This window comes from Epinephelus lanceolatus, chromosome 17 (genome assembly GCF_041903045.1).
Source record: "Epinephelus lanceolatus isolate andai-2023 chromosome 17, ASM4190304v1, whole genome shotgun sequence".
Lineage (NCBI taxonomy): Eukaryota > Metazoa > Chordata > Actinopteri > Perciformes > Serranidae > Epinephelus > Epinephelus lanceolatus.
The window spans coordinates 37,192,965-37,210,023 of NC_135750.1; the positions used below are offsets into that span (position 1 = coordinate 37,192,965).

General features: G+C 41.6%; 1 protein-coding gene across 7 annotated transcripts in view; it reads left to right on the forward strand.

Annotated features, from left to right (window-relative positions):
• The window catches only part of birc6 (baculoviral IAP repeat containing 6), a 155,941-nt gene that overhangs the window by 22,985 nt on the left and 115,897 nt on the right, over window positions 1-17,059 (forward strand). For all 7 annotated transcript variants that reach the window (XM_078176190.1, XM_078176192.1, XM_078176195.1 and 4 more), the window contains exons 11-29: window positions 972-1,121; window positions 1,294-1,519; window positions 2,184-2,344; window positions 2,777-2,908; window positions 3,879-4,010; window positions 4,173-4,339; window positions 5,777-5,910; window positions 7,283-7,444; window positions 7,567-7,698; window positions 9,007-9,104; window positions 9,184-9,331; window positions 9,511-9,644; window positions 10,604-10,750; window positions 10,849-11,036; window positions 12,785-13,096; window positions 14,321-14,420; window positions 14,650-14,864; window positions 14,988-15,196; window positions 16,616-16,968. In XM_078176190.1, coding sequence (XP_078032316.1) covers window positions 972-1,121; window positions 1,294-1,519; window positions 2,184-2,344; window positions 2,777-2,908; window positions 3,879-4,010; window positions 4,173-4,339; window positions 5,777-5,910; window positions 7,283-7,444; window positions 7,567-7,698; window positions 9,007-9,104; window positions 9,184-9,331; window positions 9,511-9,644; window positions 10,604-10,750; window positions 10,849-11,036; window positions 12,785-13,096; window positions 14,321-14,420; window positions 14,650-14,864; window positions 14,988-15,196; window positions 16,616-16,968 — 3,300 coding nt within the window. The remainder of the gene's footprint in view (window positions 1-971; window positions 1,122-1,293; window positions 1,520-2,183; window positions 2,345-2,776; window positions 2,909-3,878; window positions 4,011-4,172; window positions 4,340-5,776; window positions 5,911-7,282; window positions 7,445-7,566; window positions 7,699-9,006; window positions 9,105-9,183; window positions 9,332-9,510; window positions 9,645-10,603; window positions 10,751-10,848; window positions 11,037-12,784; window positions 13,097-14,320; window positions 14,421-14,649; window positions 14,865-14,987; window positions 15,197-16,615; window positions 16,969-17,059) is intronic.

Consider the following 17,059-nt stretch of genomic DNA (forward strand, 5'->3'; position numbering starts at 1 on the left):
AGATGGTAATGGTAAAATGGTAAAAAATCACTCAAAAATATCACACCAAGACCTTGAGGAACACCATAGAAAAATCCAAGCAGTGATTTGGTATCAAAAACTTGAGTCATTTCGAGATTTCTGTAGGATTTGCATTTTTTGGTGATTGGACTGTGGTCAGTTCTGTTCTGGAAACAGCTGAGAATGCCCCTTATTATTATTTTCTGGCTGTGTTTATTCTAGAGGTCACAATAGGTCATTTTATACAGTGACATACTTGCTACTATGAAATGCTACTGTGGGGGCTGACATCAGCACACATAAATGAAATTGGGCTCATTAAATCCACAAGAGTCTCAGCTTTCCAGTCAGACCACATTTATGTAATTCAGAGGCTGTTTATGGACCCTAGTATGCAGAAATATTCAAATACAACAGGCAAAAGTAGCACATTAGTACTGCATGTAAAAACCTGCATGTTTTTTGCCTAAAGCTACAGTACATTGGAATGGCATAAAGTGGACATGTCTGTAAAGGGGAGACTTGTGGGTACCCATAGACTGTAAGCACAGACTGTAAGCACAATAGTCAGTTACAGTCTGTGCTGCAGTTCATTTGACGTGAACTGTTGTGTGGCACATGCATATAAATTTGCGCAGGATCGTGACTCACTGGCCAGTCAACAGCTGGTCGATTGGTGCATCTCTAGAAATGATGTTTGTCCAATAGTGAGTACAAAGTAAGAGTAAACGTGAAAAGTAATGCCAAAAAACAACCTTTTACTTCTGTTAGAAAGTTACACAAGGATACATGTTTTTCTCAACTTATCTTTATGGGGACTCAGTTTATTTAGCTCACTGTATGTATGTATTTTTGTGGTTATGCCCCTGCAGTTAGATGAGTTGATATTCTGTGAATAAACAGAGGTTTGCGTTGAATGGGAAGTGAGAGAATTTGTAGACACTCATTTTGTTTTTTTCCCTCCTCTGAAGGTGGAGAACTTCATTTCCTTCAAATTGGAGGTGTTTGTGACGATATAGACGATGGCGACATGTTTATTGATGGCCCCCTTTCTAAAGGGGCTGATCTGCTGCTTGAGGGGGCCAAGCCCTCCTCCAACCCTTCTAGCCCCGGGATCACAGGTAACACTGACACAAAACACCCCTTGTCACCCATTCCTCATACTGGTTTGGCATTTCAGACCACATGCTGTCAGTGGGAAAACCAGACACATGTCAGTGTTGAATCCTTTGGTCTATCTGTGATATTTTTAATCTGATGTCCAACGATTGTCCCCAACTTGCCTTTGTACAGGAGTGGACCTCCTGGTGGACCAACCGCTGACTACGGATAACCTGATGTCACTTGTGGAGCTGACACGCTTCGAGACGTTGACCCCCCGCTTCTCAGCCACAGTGCCGCCGTGCTGGGTGGAGGTGCAGCAAGAGCAGCAACAACGACGCCACCCACAGCACCTACACCAGCAGCACCATGGAGATGCAGCCCAACACACCCGTACCTGGAAGCTTCAAAGTGATAGGTAACCTCAACTTTATTGGTATTTTCAGGCAAAAAGAGTGGGTTGACATCTGCAACAGTACTTCTACAGGAACAGGGTCTTTCAGTATCACATGTAATGGGTTATAAGCACACTGATGTCGCCAAGTAGACTCATATTTCCTACACATTGACATTGTTGTTTGAAGGTAAAGGGCAGTTTCTCCACAGTTAATTTACTGGAGGGTTTGCCTGCAGCCATTTCTACATGATGCTTTCTTGAAACCAGCAAAAAGTATTTTGAAGAGATCTTCATCCTGTTTGATGAGTTTATCTGGATCTGATATATAGGTTTGGTATAATAAAATAATATGACTGAAGAGCAAATATAGCAAAGTGAAACACCAAATGACAGAATCTTTGGGCTTTTACTTTCAGTTTCTCTAGAAAGCATGTTTACAAACAGTAACAGGCAATCCTGCATAATATGTCGTCAGTAAACTTTTGAAGTGTTTTTGGGATCCAAACTCCGAGATGTTTAGTAGAGGGGGAGTCCCATTTTACATAAAATCCCCTTTGCAAGTCAGCATTGGAATAACTAGCCTTAACAACTTATATGAATATTTGGATGGCTCCTTCTCTCATGAGTCATCTGCAGTGCTTAAATTGAACATCTATGCAGTTGGTGACCTCTATTGTCTTTGCAGCTCCAGCTGGGATGAGCATGTGTTTGAGCTGGTGCTGCCCAAGGCCTGCATGGTGGGACACGTGGACTTCAAGTTTGTCCTGAATGCCAACATTGTCAACATTCCTCAGATCCAGGTCACTTTACTGAAGAACAAAGCACCCGGGCTGGGCAAAGTCAGCGGTGAGGATGCTAATTATAGACATATTCTTTCTGAAAGCTTTTAATGACTGTACACTGCACTTTATGTGATACTGTTTTTCTAGGAGGGTGAAGGCATGACCTGCCTGTGAGCTGCTTTAGTCTGCCTTACTCTGCCTCTGACTGGATCACCCTGACATTTTTACCTTAACAACTCATACCTCCTCTAGCCTAAACCTTACTGCTAATCAGAGACCGGTCATGCCTTTTTCCTCCTAGTAAAAGAAATGTGCAGACAGTACTGCAGATATACATCCAGGTTGGAAGGTTGTTCATCAAGGTAGTTTATTTTTTCCAACTTTGGTCTTTCATGATGTTCTTTTTGTCTTTCTGCTGTCAGCTAAAATGAATTGGGGCATTTTGAAAATGGAACCTCTACCTGTGTCTAAATCTTGCCTCTCATGTCTTTAACAGAAACAGCGGTGGACAGACAGATCTCCTTTCCCCTCTCCAACGTCCTTCATGCTAACGGGGAAAGGAATGGCCAGCCTCTGCTGCATGACTTTGCAGAGGACATCCAGTTCATGGACATAGAAGAGACATCAGGTAAAGAATACAAGGACTACTACCTTGTCATTGAAATAGGGTAATAAATAGCATTTATGTCCTTAATGCCTTACACTCGCTATTTGTGCTGACAGAGATCATTTTGCATTATCAGTAGTTTCCAAATTCTTGAGTCAATGTTAGAAATGTCACCACAAATAAAATGTAAATTAGGTATGTTTCCATCAGCTGGGTGAAATGAATGTCTACCTGCGCAAAGATTGCAATGTTTGTAAAAACACATGGGGAAAAAAGAGCTTGGCTCTCTAGATCTTACTGCTGTTCGTCAGGTCTTTTGATTCAGCTCATATGAGATAATATATCTTGTTTTTTGAAGCCAGATGTTGACAGTGAGTAGCCGATAAGGGGTCTCTCCTACGGGTGCAGCAGTGTGTTTGACAGCTCTGGGGAAAGATATGCAGAAGACTATTTAAAGAAAGTCCTTTGCTGCCTAATTTCAGTATGTTTAAACCCAGATTAGAATTGTTGTGCAGTGTAATTGGACCAAACAGCTGATCTATGATATACTGTAATATTTGCTACATCCTTATTTTTTTTACCACGCCTATTTGTGGCAGAAACTTGGTATCAGCAAAAGGAAAAACAAACACCTCAAGGGAGTGTAAAACCTGCTTTGAAATTTTGTTAAATTTTGTTACTTCCATCCAGATTTTCTAATTAGATAATTCTCTTAAAAACAATTAGATAGAAACACTACTTTGTGTTTACCCATTTGAAAAACATCAACAAATTTCCAACAAAACATCAACAAATTTCATGAGAATGTTAGAATATAGCTTTGCACAATACTTTAACGGTTTAATGTAACTCAGTGCAACCTGAGCTGTTATGATTGTGACAACTCTACTCCCACTAATCTTTAAGGGCAAAAGGTTGTTCATCATTCTGAAACTTTTAAATATGTGTATTATCTTTTCTGAGTATTATGTTTTGTGTATTTTTTCTATAGGCTCCATGCTGTGTCCATTCCTAGAGGACCACAAGGAGGACATCCTGTGTGGTCCAGTGTGGCTGGCCAGTGGGCTGGACCTCTCTGGCCATGCGGGCATGCTCAGCCTCACCAGCCCCAAGCTGGTCAAAGGTAACAACAGTCACATCTCCTTTTTTCTGTGAAGTCACCCACTGATCTCTGACCTGATCACAACCTGACACTTAATGTTCTGTGCTCAGGGAGATGCTGTTAAGAATCATCCATGAAGTTGTGAATGTTGTCAGTGTTTCTCAGTTGTTCCCTCCACTGCAGGCATGGCAGGAGGGAAGTACCGCTCCTTCCTGGTTCACATCAAAGCAGTGAGTGACAGGGGCATGGAGGAGAGCCCTCGACCTGTGGTGAGAATGCCCAGTGCCAAGCCTCAGGGCACCAAAGCCCACTCACTGTCCACCCTGCTGCAGCGGGCTCAGGCCTCCAAGGTACAAATTCACAGCTTCAAGTCTTTTAAAGATAGGTTAATATTTTTTCACATCTGTCTTAAAACAATACTTACATGCTCACATGAACATTGAAATTGTTTTACCTTGCTGTAATCATTCCTCCTGCTCATTCTGACCATTAAGAGACTTCCTTATAATGTGCTTTCATGTAAGTGCTGCGTACAAAATTCACAGTCCTAGTTCAGGCCAAACATTTAGTCTGAAGTTTATCTTAGTATAAGGCTTCAGTCATCTGCAGGTTAGTGCAGGCTTAGTCTCTCTTTACATCGATGAGCCACAACATTAAAACTACTGACAGTTGTAGTAAATAACTTGATCATTTCATTACATTGCAATGTTCTGCTGGGAAACCTTGAGTCCTGGCAAAACACCGCTTTAGACCAAATACACCCCCTCATGGCAACGGCACTACTTGATGGGAGTGACCTCACCGCAAGAACGTGATAAAGAAATCCAAGCGTCGACATGGTTTCCAAAGTCCTCAGATCGGAATCCAATTAAGCATCCAAAGAACAAGGGAAATTATCGACAGATCAGTTGAGTCTTGCGGGTTGTGAGGTGATGTACTGGCATGTCCCTTGGATGCTTGATCAGATTGGGATCTGGGGAATTTGAAGGCCAGGTCAATGTTTTGAGCTCTTTCAAGGTCCTTGGGCCATCCCTGACAGTTTTTGCAGTGTGGCATGGAGCATTGCCTTGCTGGGGGGCACTGTCATTAGGGAGTGCTGTTGCCATGAGGAGGTGTACTTGGTCTGCAGTGGTGTTTCGGAGGGTGGTGCATGTTAAAGGGCATCCACATGAATGCCAGGACCAAAGGTTTTCCAGCAGAACATCACATTGGAACAAGATGATCAATGTAATTCACTTAACCTGTCAGTGCCTTTAATGTTGTGGCTTATTGGTGTATAACCCCTGACAGTGTGTCCTTGCTGCACTCGAGTAGAGCATTATCACTATAACACAAAGTGGGAATTTGGTCCAAAAAGACTAACTTTGGAAGACGCTCACTTAATTTGACTAACTCTGAAGCCTCATTTCAGATAGACTTAATGCTTATTTTTAACATAGACATATTTCCAAGTACTTTGTCCAATATAACCTACATTGTACTCATGTTATGAAGAGATCTCCTCAGGGTAGATAACAACAGGAGCAATGATTATAGCAAGCACAAACAGTTTTAATGTGTATAACTATTTTTTTAGGACAGACTTGAAAAAATTGTGAACCTTAATTTTTAAGTGTTTTTTCTTCTCTCAGTGAGTTTTCCACTGCAAAGCAAAGGATACACAATCCTACATATTTAATCAGATACATTTACAGTAGACACAGTGGCACTACCTAACAACACAGACACACAGTCACGTTCAGTTATTTGTCTGTTTTTAATGTGTGTGTGTGTGTGTGTGTGTGTAGGAGAAGATCTCTGCAGTGAAAACAGAAACCACAGCACCTTTGAAGAAAGTAGAAAACCTGCGAGGCTGTGACCTGCTGCAGGAAGTTTCAGTCACAATCAGAAGGTTTAAGAAGACGTCAATGCCCAAAGAAAGGTCAGATCACTGTTGAGGGATGGGACATCAGCTTGTGTGTACACTATGAAAATGCTGTCATAATAACCAGTAAACACTGCAGCAGTAAAACACATCCAACAGAAAAGGTCAGTTTAGTGTTAATAGTATTATAGTTGTGCGTAAGCTCTACGCAGTCTTAGGGCTTATTTATGCTCAAAGCTAGATAGAGACTGTCTGCACTCTGTGTTTATGTCGTCTGTATTTGTCGAATTGGTAATATATGTAGTGATTTATTGTAAAATAGTGGAAGAATTCTCCATCTGTCAGGATGTATATAATAGCCACACAGACCGCTGTCTGCAGCGCTGCCTCTGTTTAAAGGCACTTTTCCTCTTCTCATATGAAGCTGGGAACAGCAGCAACATTTATCACAAGTAACATCACACATTTCAGCTCCATTATAATTCACAAGGTTCATTTGACAAAGCAATTGTCTTATTCAAGACACACTTATTTTTACAATGTGCTAATGTTATAAGCATAAGCCTATGACATTTTACATTGCATAAATAAGCCTTGTTACTAGCAGACTCTTTTTCTACACATATGAAGCCAGGATAAATAACAAGACTTCAAATGCTATTGTGTGGGGGCTTCATTGTCATCAATGGTTATTGTTTATTATCTGTGAAATGCGTCACTACGAAGTTAAGTTACATTGTGTGTAGTTACATTTCTGGGGAGGTATAAACCCCACTTAACACAAATTTAATCACATGACAGTATCTCCTTGGATCTTTATGTCTCTACTGTACAAATTGCAGCAGTTGGGATGGGACTGCCTTTTCAGAATCAGGTTTATTGTCAAGTATGTTTTTGCATTCAAAGAGTTTGCCTCACTGTTTGGTGCATAACAATAAACACAGCAAGAGAAAATGAAAATAAAAGCAAATTCTTCAGAAGTCAAGAAACATAGATATAGAAAAAAATTGCAATACTCCACAAGGCGTAAAACTTAAAATGACAAAAAGTCAAAAGACAAAAGTCCTAGTTTTTCCCACCACTTGCCGAACTTCATCCAGTTTGTTGTACAGTGATCACATGATCCTTGGTAATGGTGTGCGAAGTCTGCAGTGGCTCGCTTCCCTCTGCTCCAGTGTTTCACTGCATGGACAAATGTGAGGGCTTTTTTGACCAGGATGTCCCATAATTCAACAGACCATGAGAAGCAGGCTATAATTCCACTGGCGCTGTTTCCCTGATGTTCATCAGCTCCCCTCTGTTTCTCTGAAAGAGCTCTGGGTACTACTGCCGAAAACTGAATTAAGAATAAAAAGATGAAACAGTGTGCACCAGTACGCCCAGGCAGCCATCTGCAGCACCACCCTGAATGTTCCTCTGTGTTTTTCAGGGTCCAACGCTGTGCAATGCTGCAGTTCCCAGACTTCCATGAGAAGCTGCTGGACGCACTGTGTAGGCGGACAGAGGGCAGCCCGGCCAGTGAGCACGCCCAAAGCCTCACCTTAGACATCTTGTGCTGGCTGGCCGGGGTTTTCTCCAATGGACCCTGCAGGTAGGACTAAAGCTCCAGCACAGCAAATAAGGACATCATCATCTAGGACATGTAGCTCACACATTACTTCCACTTTGACATTTTACAGAGACAAAGTAATACATTCTGTGGCTTCTTTTTAGTTTAAGAGAAGGAAAGGAGGGTCTGCTGGTGAAAACCCGGACGCGGCTAACGGATATTGTTCGGATGTGTTTCTTTGAGGCTGGCCGGAGCATAGCACACAAATGTGCTCGCTTTCTTGCACTTTGTATTAGGTAAGAAGCTTGGTTGATTTCAGTGATGATGCTTTTAGAACCTTTCCACTACAGGAACTTTATGACTCTGTAGCATAAATACCTTCACACTGGGCCACCAGAATAAGTGGTGTAAAACACTGTAACTGGTAACAGATAAAGAAGAGTGTTTACACTCACTTCAGGTTATCAGAAATGGTCAGTGTTTATAGTGAGTAACAGAATTAAACTTGCTTTAAATGTACCGCTAGGTATTAACTTGAAAGGGAAATGGTAGCCAATTAATTAATTCAGTGTCCATTGCCAGAGCTGATCGCGGTCACTCTAGACAATTGATGTCATTTCAGCAGATGTGCTGCAGCACGTCTTAGAAGATATGATAAAATCATGGGGATAAATGTATTTTTAACAACATAAGTAAAACCCAGCCATGGATCTTTGATCCATGTCATTCATAACTTGACTTTTAATGGTATTAATTTTGCCCATAGGCTACATCACAGCAAAGTAGGAAATAACAATACACACAATTAAAACAAACAAAAAGGAAACAATGTTACTACATAGCATACTTACTAACTTATGGTTTAAGAACAAACGTCAAGATAAAATGACCAAATCAACAAAGTCTGGAAGTCTACAAAATCAGGCAAAACGTTCTGCTTCTGAAATGCTCTGTTTGTTATGACATTATGGAAAAAGAGACCAAAAATGTAGGTTGAAGCTGGACCGTGAAGAACTGCAGCCAGTGAAATTGTCCCTCCTGGCTCCCGTACAGTCAAGATGGTTGCGAGGATAACAAAAATGGTGACTTACTTATCTCAAATTGTGCCTAACTTAAGTGGATCATAACTTATGATATATGTGTCTCATTAATTGTGGACACTCAGGGGACCACAAAGTGCATGAAAACTTAATTGTTAACCAGTTAAATTGAATTAAATAAGCAGCTGAAAGGGATTGTTGAATAGTATGATATATTTATGGGAGATCATGCGTATCAAATCTATCATCACTGGCAATTGTAAAGTTTCAAATAACCAGGGGAATGATGTGCTGATGGGGAGGAGGCAGCTAAATACAATAGTGCAATGTAGTGTTTTTTTAACGCTCCACCTTCCTGGAGGAAATTGTGGTTCACTACTGGAAGTGTTACAGTGGAAAGAAAGGCACAACCCAAGATGATGGCTCCACCTAATGTGATGTGTCATTACGTTCCTGTGGTAGAAAAGGTCTATGCCAAGAAGTTGTTCTTTCCTGATCACTTGTGCATTTTGTGTTTAAACAGTAATAATGATAATAAACATACTGTTGTATTTCTCTCTGTAGTAATGGGAAAGGGGACCCAAGTCAACAGGGTTTTGGTGTCAGTCTTCTGAAGGCAATGCTAGACAATATGCCTTACTTGCCTGCAGCAGCAACAGGTGGTAAGTAACTAAACAACAGTGCAGAGCAACATACCCCAGTACTCGTCTTCTCAGCTGTCCCTCTCCTGTCTGCTTTCAGGCTCTGTATTCTGGTACTTTGTGTTGCTGAACTATGTGAAGGAAGAGGACCTGGCGGGCTGCAGCACCGCCTGCGCCTCCCTGCTCACCACCATCTCTCGACAGCTGCAGGACCGCCTCACCCCACTGGAGGCACTCCTGCAGACCAGGTACAGCCCCACTGTTAATTGCAAGAGTCAAATGCACGAATACCATTTGATTCTATTTCTTACAATTAGTAGTTAAAGTAATGCTCATTTATATAGCTTTGTACTGTCTCATTAGCAGTGTCTTTGCTTTCTCAATGTATCTACTGTAACACAAGCGTCTCCTGTACACTTCCTTCTAGGTACGGCCTGTACAGCTCTCCGTTTGACCCGGTGCTTTTTGACCTGGAGGTCAGTGGTTCCTCCTGTAAGAATGCCTTCAACAGCAGCATCGGAGTCCAGTCCGATGAGATTGACCTCTCTGACATTCTGTCAGGTATTGGCTACACACTGATTCACATCATGTTAACACCATGTTATTCATCTTACTTTGTTACAGGGTGCCTGCAGGTTCTTAAAGAATCTCAAAATGTCTTCAGTTTTATTATAGAAATATCAGGCATTAAAAGTCCTTGAACAGTCTTACATTTGAATATACTTGCAACAAACATCTTATTTGATTTGATCCATTTTTAGATTAGTTTTGGTCAATGAGTCAAGCTCCTTTGCGGTAAAATCCACATTTCTGATGTACCAAATCTTTAAATGCACCACTGTCTTTTTACTTTCTACTTGCACTTACCTGTTGGCAAAATGTAGATGAATTTAACTCACACCAACAACCATATTGCTATATAATATTTGTAGGGGAACAGGATACATTACTACTTACCTGGAGATCTTGGAAAAAAAAAAGATGTCCAAAAATCTGTCTAAAATTTGGTAACATTTTTTTGAAAAGGTCTTAAAAAGCATTAAAGTGAAGTGCTGATAATTGTAGACACCCTGCTTTAACTGTCCTCACTATGGACTCAAGATTAAAATACATCAGACTGTCACTGAGTGCAAATAATGTGACACTTAATATGAAATAAGATTACTTAAAAATGGTTTGAACCTGTCCAATTTATTTTGGCCATTTATTATCGGAGCATGATGTGTAATGATGGCTCTAAGTTTCTGCACTGTTAACCTGATATTGATGTAGTTAATGTGCAAGTATACAATATAATAGAAGCAAATTTTCAAGCAAGATGCAGCAATTTAATGATCTATGTATGTGATGTCACAGTTTTCTGGACATTGTTTAGCACTGCATAAAGCAGTATGTTTTTATTTCTCCACTGTGTCATTGTGGGATGGTGAAAAGCTACAGAGGGTTAAACATTTATTTTTGAAGGAGACTTGAGGGGTAGAATGTTTTCTTGATGTGTTTTGGTGTTGTGTGTGCTGTAGGGAATGGAAAAGTGAGCAGCTGTGCAGCAGCAGAAGGCAGCTTCACAGCATTAACAGGACTCCTGGAGGTAGAGCCTTTGCACTTTAATTGTATCTCAACTAGTGATGGAACACGGGTGGAGCGAGATGACGCCAGCATGTTCACTGGTAAACATTACTCTTTTTTTCCTGTTTCGCTTGTCTTTGCCTCATGAACTGGTCATATCCTGAACATTCCTTTTTCTTTTCCTAATTCTTCAACCCAGTGAGTACATTTGGCGTGACGCCTGCAGTGGGAGGCCTGTCGACAGGAACGGTCGGTGAAGCTTCAACTGCTCTGAGCTCTGCAGCCCAAGTGGCGCTCCAATCACTGTCCCATGCCATGGTGTCTGCTGAGCAGCAGCTGCAGGTCCTACAGGAGAAACAACAGCAGCTGCTAAAGCTGCAGCAGCAGGTGAAAAACTATCACACTCTCACACACAAGATTTCACTTCAGGGTTTGGAGAAGATAATGGGACAGTTTAAGTGGGCAAACGGAAATTTAAATTCAAGGACAAAATCTTTAGATAAAGTATAGCGTTATGTTGCATGGTAATAGGGGTGGGAATCGCCAGAGGACTCGCAATACGCTATTATCATCATACTTATGTCACAATACGATATTATTGTGATAAAGCGATATTGTGATATGCTGAGTATTGGGATACAATATATTGCAATTTACTACCTTTTGTTTCCAAACGCAAATTATTTCCCCAAAGGAAAATTGCCCCCAAGTGGTGTTTTCTTCATTATTGTCTTGTTCTCTGTCTCTGTGCCATGTTTACCATCACTAATTGAGCTTTACAAAATTTGAATGTGGAAGAGTGAAAATGTTTTTTGAATTGTTAAAAATATAGTTTGAAGTAGGGATGGGTGTTGAAACCAGGTACTAAATTAGCTGCTGGGCTAAATCATGAAAGACCATAGTATTGATAAGCTCTGACGGTATTGGTTCTTTTATCGGTATTTTGGTTTATTTAATTATCATCATGCAGCCTCTTATCTGTGCTCTGTGCCGGGGCTGAACTCCTCCACATACAAACAGATTCACACATACACACATCCACTCTTACACGGTACGGTAATTGGTGAACAACTGAGCAGCCGTTGTGGAAACAAAGTGAAAATAACTAGAAAATTACTTGAGTTGACAGCAGCTGCACTCGTTACTCTAAGTGACATTAAGCCTTAGCAAGTAAGAAGTTGATATTTTATCAATACATGTGTTCAGCAAGCATGGACATGTAAACATGTAGAGAGCGATATTCAATATGCTCTGTCCACAATCTCTCATCCACCGTCACAAACGTTGTGTCTTACACAAGGACAGCACGTTAGTTCAGCTGATAGCGAATCATTACTAATAAGCTGAAATGACAGCTGTCTGTATGTAGACTAACTCTAGTTTGACACTTATCTTAAAATTGGGCAGATACTTTTAAACTCTGCTGCTGGCTGAGACAAACAGCCCCTCCTCTCTCTACCAGCACTAATGTTACCTGCACACGGTGAATCACATCACTATAGAGTGAGCAGGACAGAGGAGAGGATAACAGAGGACAGCAGGACTGACTTACAGTGACTGATAAATACTGAACTTCAGTCAGTATTGTCAGGTCAGGAATATTATTGATAAAGTGACGTTGCTGTTGTAAAGATTACTGTTGCCGCTCCGGAAACATTTAGTTATATTCAAAATATTCAGTTATCCTGTTCTGAATATATTCTTCTTAGATAGATATATTTTCTCAAAAGCAATTATTTAGAAATGAAAAAGAACCGATAAGAGTACCAATAAAGTACTAAATCGATTGAAGTTGTAGTATCGATAAAATGTTAATGGTACCCATCCCTACTTTGAAGTAAATCGAATTTCATTGAAAAATCTGTCTTTGTCACTATAAGGCTCTTGCTGCCAAGCCGCGGTCACTCTTGCTCTTATCGTTTGTATTTATGAGGCATTCTGGAAAATACAGAAAATTCCAAAACTGAAACTGACCATGCAGGTCAAGTCGAACCGAAATACTTAACTGCAAACTTTTGGCTCATATATAGGACCACAGGGGTATCCAGGGGTAGAGTTTTTGTCACGATGCTGTTATCAGCTCAGTCAAGTGTTTTTATTTGTGGTTCATAATACCTGTTTTTCTGTGTTGACAGAAGGCCAAGCTTGAGGCCAAGCTTCATCAGACCACCTCTGCAGCAGCAGCCACTGCCTCCGGTGTGGGGCCCATCCACAACTCTGTGCCTTCCAACCCCTCGTCTGCTCCGGGCTTCTTCATTCACCCCTCTGATGTCATCCCCCCGACACCTAAAACTACACCCCTCTTCATGACCCCTCCTCTCACGCCGCCCAACGAGGCGGTGTCGGCAGCCTTCAGCGCTGAGCTGGCTCATCTGTTCCCTGGCTCCATGATGGACCCTGGGCCTGTTAACCTGGCAGCACACAAGAACACACAGAAAGCCAAGCCGGTTAGTTATATATATAGCTATAGGGCTGGGTATCGGTACCTGATACCTTAAAGGTATTAGCTGAAATAGGCCTATGTGCTTGATAGTTGCATAGCTCTGCAATGCATTAAAAGATCCCTGCATCCAAGCGGTTCCTCATTATTATTATTTTTTTGATTAAGTATGAAATAGCAGACCCTCCCTTTAATCTTTTTGGCCTTGTCAATGCATTGGGGAATGTCTTTGTCCCTTTAAGAGATTATTCTCCAGTGTTAGTTGCTTCGGTGCAGCCTGAGTCTGAGCTACCTTAAACAGCTGTGTTCTGCTGTATGTTTACTTTCATCGTCTGGACTTCTTTTGCACTGATTAATTAAGAAATGACTCTTATTGGCTTTTTGCTCGTGGAGTTTGCAGTGGCGCAGTGAGTGTGGCTGTCGTTGGCTGTACAGTGTCTGTCTTCCTGAGAAAGACAGTGAAACACCATGCACAAGCAGTTTTTCACACTGAGATGAAATTAAACGAGTGCACATAACTTTGGTAAATAACATAAATAAACAGTCTCATTCTGCACTTTGCTTTCATTTATGGCGTGTAGTGTTTGGCTGCGTGCGGTGTGCAGCCCCTGCTCGTGCATGGGAGCTTAACAGAGTGGAGGGGAGAGAGGAGCAGTGGAGAGTTGGGGGGGTTGATGATGGCAGTTTGCATTGCTGTGCATGAAAGCTTGGCGGGTAAAGAAAGACACCAGTTGACGTAAAATAAAGGAACGGATCCTGTATATAGCTCAATATAGTCAATCCTGATCAGTCAAAAAACACTTTGATCAGCCCCGATTGGGACACAACTAAAGTAATGTAATTAAACCAAGACCTGAGATGATCCTTGGTTGCAAACATTTCACTCTGTGGGATTTATTAGAATTCATACTGACAAGATTGAAGATTTTTCTTTTCTCTGTTTGCGGCTCAAACAATTCTGAAGTCGTTTTTCAGGTTCTGAATCTAATACTACCATTTTAAGCCTCAGAGAATATTTAAGCTCATCAAATATCACCTTAATTTATATTGTGATATATGTTATTTCTGAATTAAGGCATCCAAAAAAACCTCTTCAGCATCAGCACTAGATGTGAACATTTTTAAACGATACCCAGCCTGAGTACAGTACAGTGAGTATACAATACAGTAAAATGAGAAAATATTTAAAGTTTCTGTTTAACTGTGGAATGTTGGTTTCTTTTTGCCGCAGAGCCCCATGGGCAGTGGTCTGGCATTGGCCATTTCCCAGGCGTCTCACTTCCTGCAGCCTCCGCCACACCAGTCCATCATCATAGAAAGGATGCACTCTGGTATGTCATGAAGCAGTATTCCATATCACCACCTAACTGGTGCTCAGAAATGTCTATTTATTTAGACTTGTTAGACATGTTTAAAACAGGTTTGTATACATTTGACACAAGTTATACATTAGGATGTATATACTGTAAAACAGCGTAAATTAAAAATCTTAAAAAAAAAAAAATGAAGTGAGTTTGTTTTCCAAAGTGAACTTCCTGTTTCCGCTGTCCTTTCTTCTAGGAGCTCGTCGCTTTGTCACTCTGGACTTTGGCCGTCCTGTCTTGCTGACCGATGCTCTGATCCCGACCTGTGGCGACCTGGCCTCTCTGTCCATAGACATCTGGACACTGGGTGAGGAGGTGGACGGTCGCAGGCTGGTGGTGGCCACTGACATTAGCACCCACTCCCTCATTCTGCACGACCTGCTGCCACCACCGGTCTGCAGGTTCATGAAGGTCTGTGTTTCATCTATATTTTGCCCAGATGGCCTACCTGACATTTTGAGTTTTTCATGCTTTTCATGCCTTTTGTTAGTCCATAAGGATGTCTTATTTTTGTTTGCTTCCTATGACTCTTAGATCACTGTGATTGGGCGCTATGGCAGCACTAATGCTCGGGCAAAGATCCCACTGGGCTTCTACTATGGCCACACTTACATCTTGCCATGGGAGAGTGAACTTAAGTTGATGCATGATCCTCTGCGGGGAGAGGGTGAGGCGGCCAGTCAGCCCGATGTGGATCAGCACTTGACCATGATGGTGGCACTGCAGGAGGACATCCAGTGCAGGTGAGAGTGGAAGCAAATCAGCTCCAGCACTTGTATATTTCAACTTCATTCCTAGTATGTTAGGTTTGTCCGATTTTGCCTTTAATTGAACCCAAAATCTGTTGAGATTAATTAATTAAGATGAATAATTTTCTCAAGCGTTAGTGAAAAAATACAACCCCAATTCCAAAAAAGTTGGGATGCTGTGTAAAACATAAATAAAATAGGAATGCAATGATTTGCAAAGCCTTTTTGGTCTATATTCAGTTGACGACAGTAAAAAGACAAAATATTCAATGTTCAAACCAATAAACCAATAAACTTTGTTTTTTTTAAAAAAAATATACACTCATTCTGAATTTGGTGCCTGCAACTCGTTCCAAAAAAGTTGGGGCAGTAGCATGTTTACGACTGTGATACATCACCTTTTCTTTTAACAACACTCAGTAAGTGTTTGGGACACTAATTGTTGAAGCTTTGAAAGTGGAGTTGCTCAACAGTTCAGGTTTCCATTGTCATATTTTGCACTTCATAATGCATCACACATTCAATGGGAGTCAGGCCTGGACTGCAGGCAGGCAAGTCCAGGACCTGCACTCTGTTACTACGAAGCCACGCTTTTGTAACACATGCAAAATGTAGCTTGGCATTGTGCCACTGGATTAAGCAGGGACATCCCTCAAAAAGACATTGTCTGGATGGCAGCATATGTTGTTCCAAAACCTGTGTCTACCTTTGAGCAGTAACGGAGCCTTCACAGATGTGACAGTTACCCATGATGCCATGGGCACTAACACACCTCCATAACTTCACAGATGCTGGCTTTGAACTTTGAGCTGGTAACCGTCTGGGTGGTCCTTTTCTCTTTAGCCCGGAGGACACAATGTCCATTATTTCCAAAAACAATCAGAAATGTGAACTTGTCAGACCACAGCACACTTTTCCACTTTGTGTCAGTCCATCTCAGATGAGCTCAGGCCCAGAGAAGTCAGCGGCATTTCTGGATGTTGTTGATAAGTGACTTTCACTTTGTATGGCAGACTTGCATTTGTAGGCATTTTTTCTGAGGTACTTTGAGCCCATGTAGTAATATCCTTTATACAATTATGTTCGTTTTTAATGCAGTGCAGCTGGATAGGTCAAAGGTCATGGGCATTCAGTGCTGTCCCTTCCGTGTGAAGATTTCGCTGATGTTTTTTGAGCATGTCACAACTTCCCCAGTGTTTTGTGGCTCCTGTCCCAACTTTTTTGGAATATGTCACAAAAACACACATTAGGTGATTTTTTTTCCAAAGGCCAAGTCATTTACTAAAAAACAGATGGCCACTGTGCAACAAACAAAAAACAAAACAAAACAAAAAAACAAAAGGGCATTTGTTGGGGACAATATTCAGCGGCATATTAATTCAGATTCCACGCTCTCATGTTCTTGTTTACCAGATACAATCTAGCTTGCCATCGGCTGGAGACCCTTCTGCAGAACATCGACCTGCCGCCTCTCAACAGCGCTAACAATGCCCAGTACTTCTTGCGAAAGCCAGACAAGGTGGTGGAGGAGGATCAGCGTGTTTTCTCAGCCTATCAGGACTGCATCCAGCTGCAGCTGCAGCTTAACCTGGCTCACCATGCCGTCCAGCGGCTACGTGTATCACTAGGGGCTAGCCGCAAGTCACTCCCCACAGCTAGGGCTCCAGCGGCCCAGGAGCTGGTCCACAACTCCTCCACAGAGCAGCTGAGAACCATCATCCGCTACCTGCTGGACACACTGCTCAGCCTGCTGCATTCCAACAATGGTGAGCATGGAACCAGACATAGCTGTGTCTTCTGGGACACTAAGTATTATATTTTGGAGATGACAGGGTTACAAATGCTTGGATGTTTTCC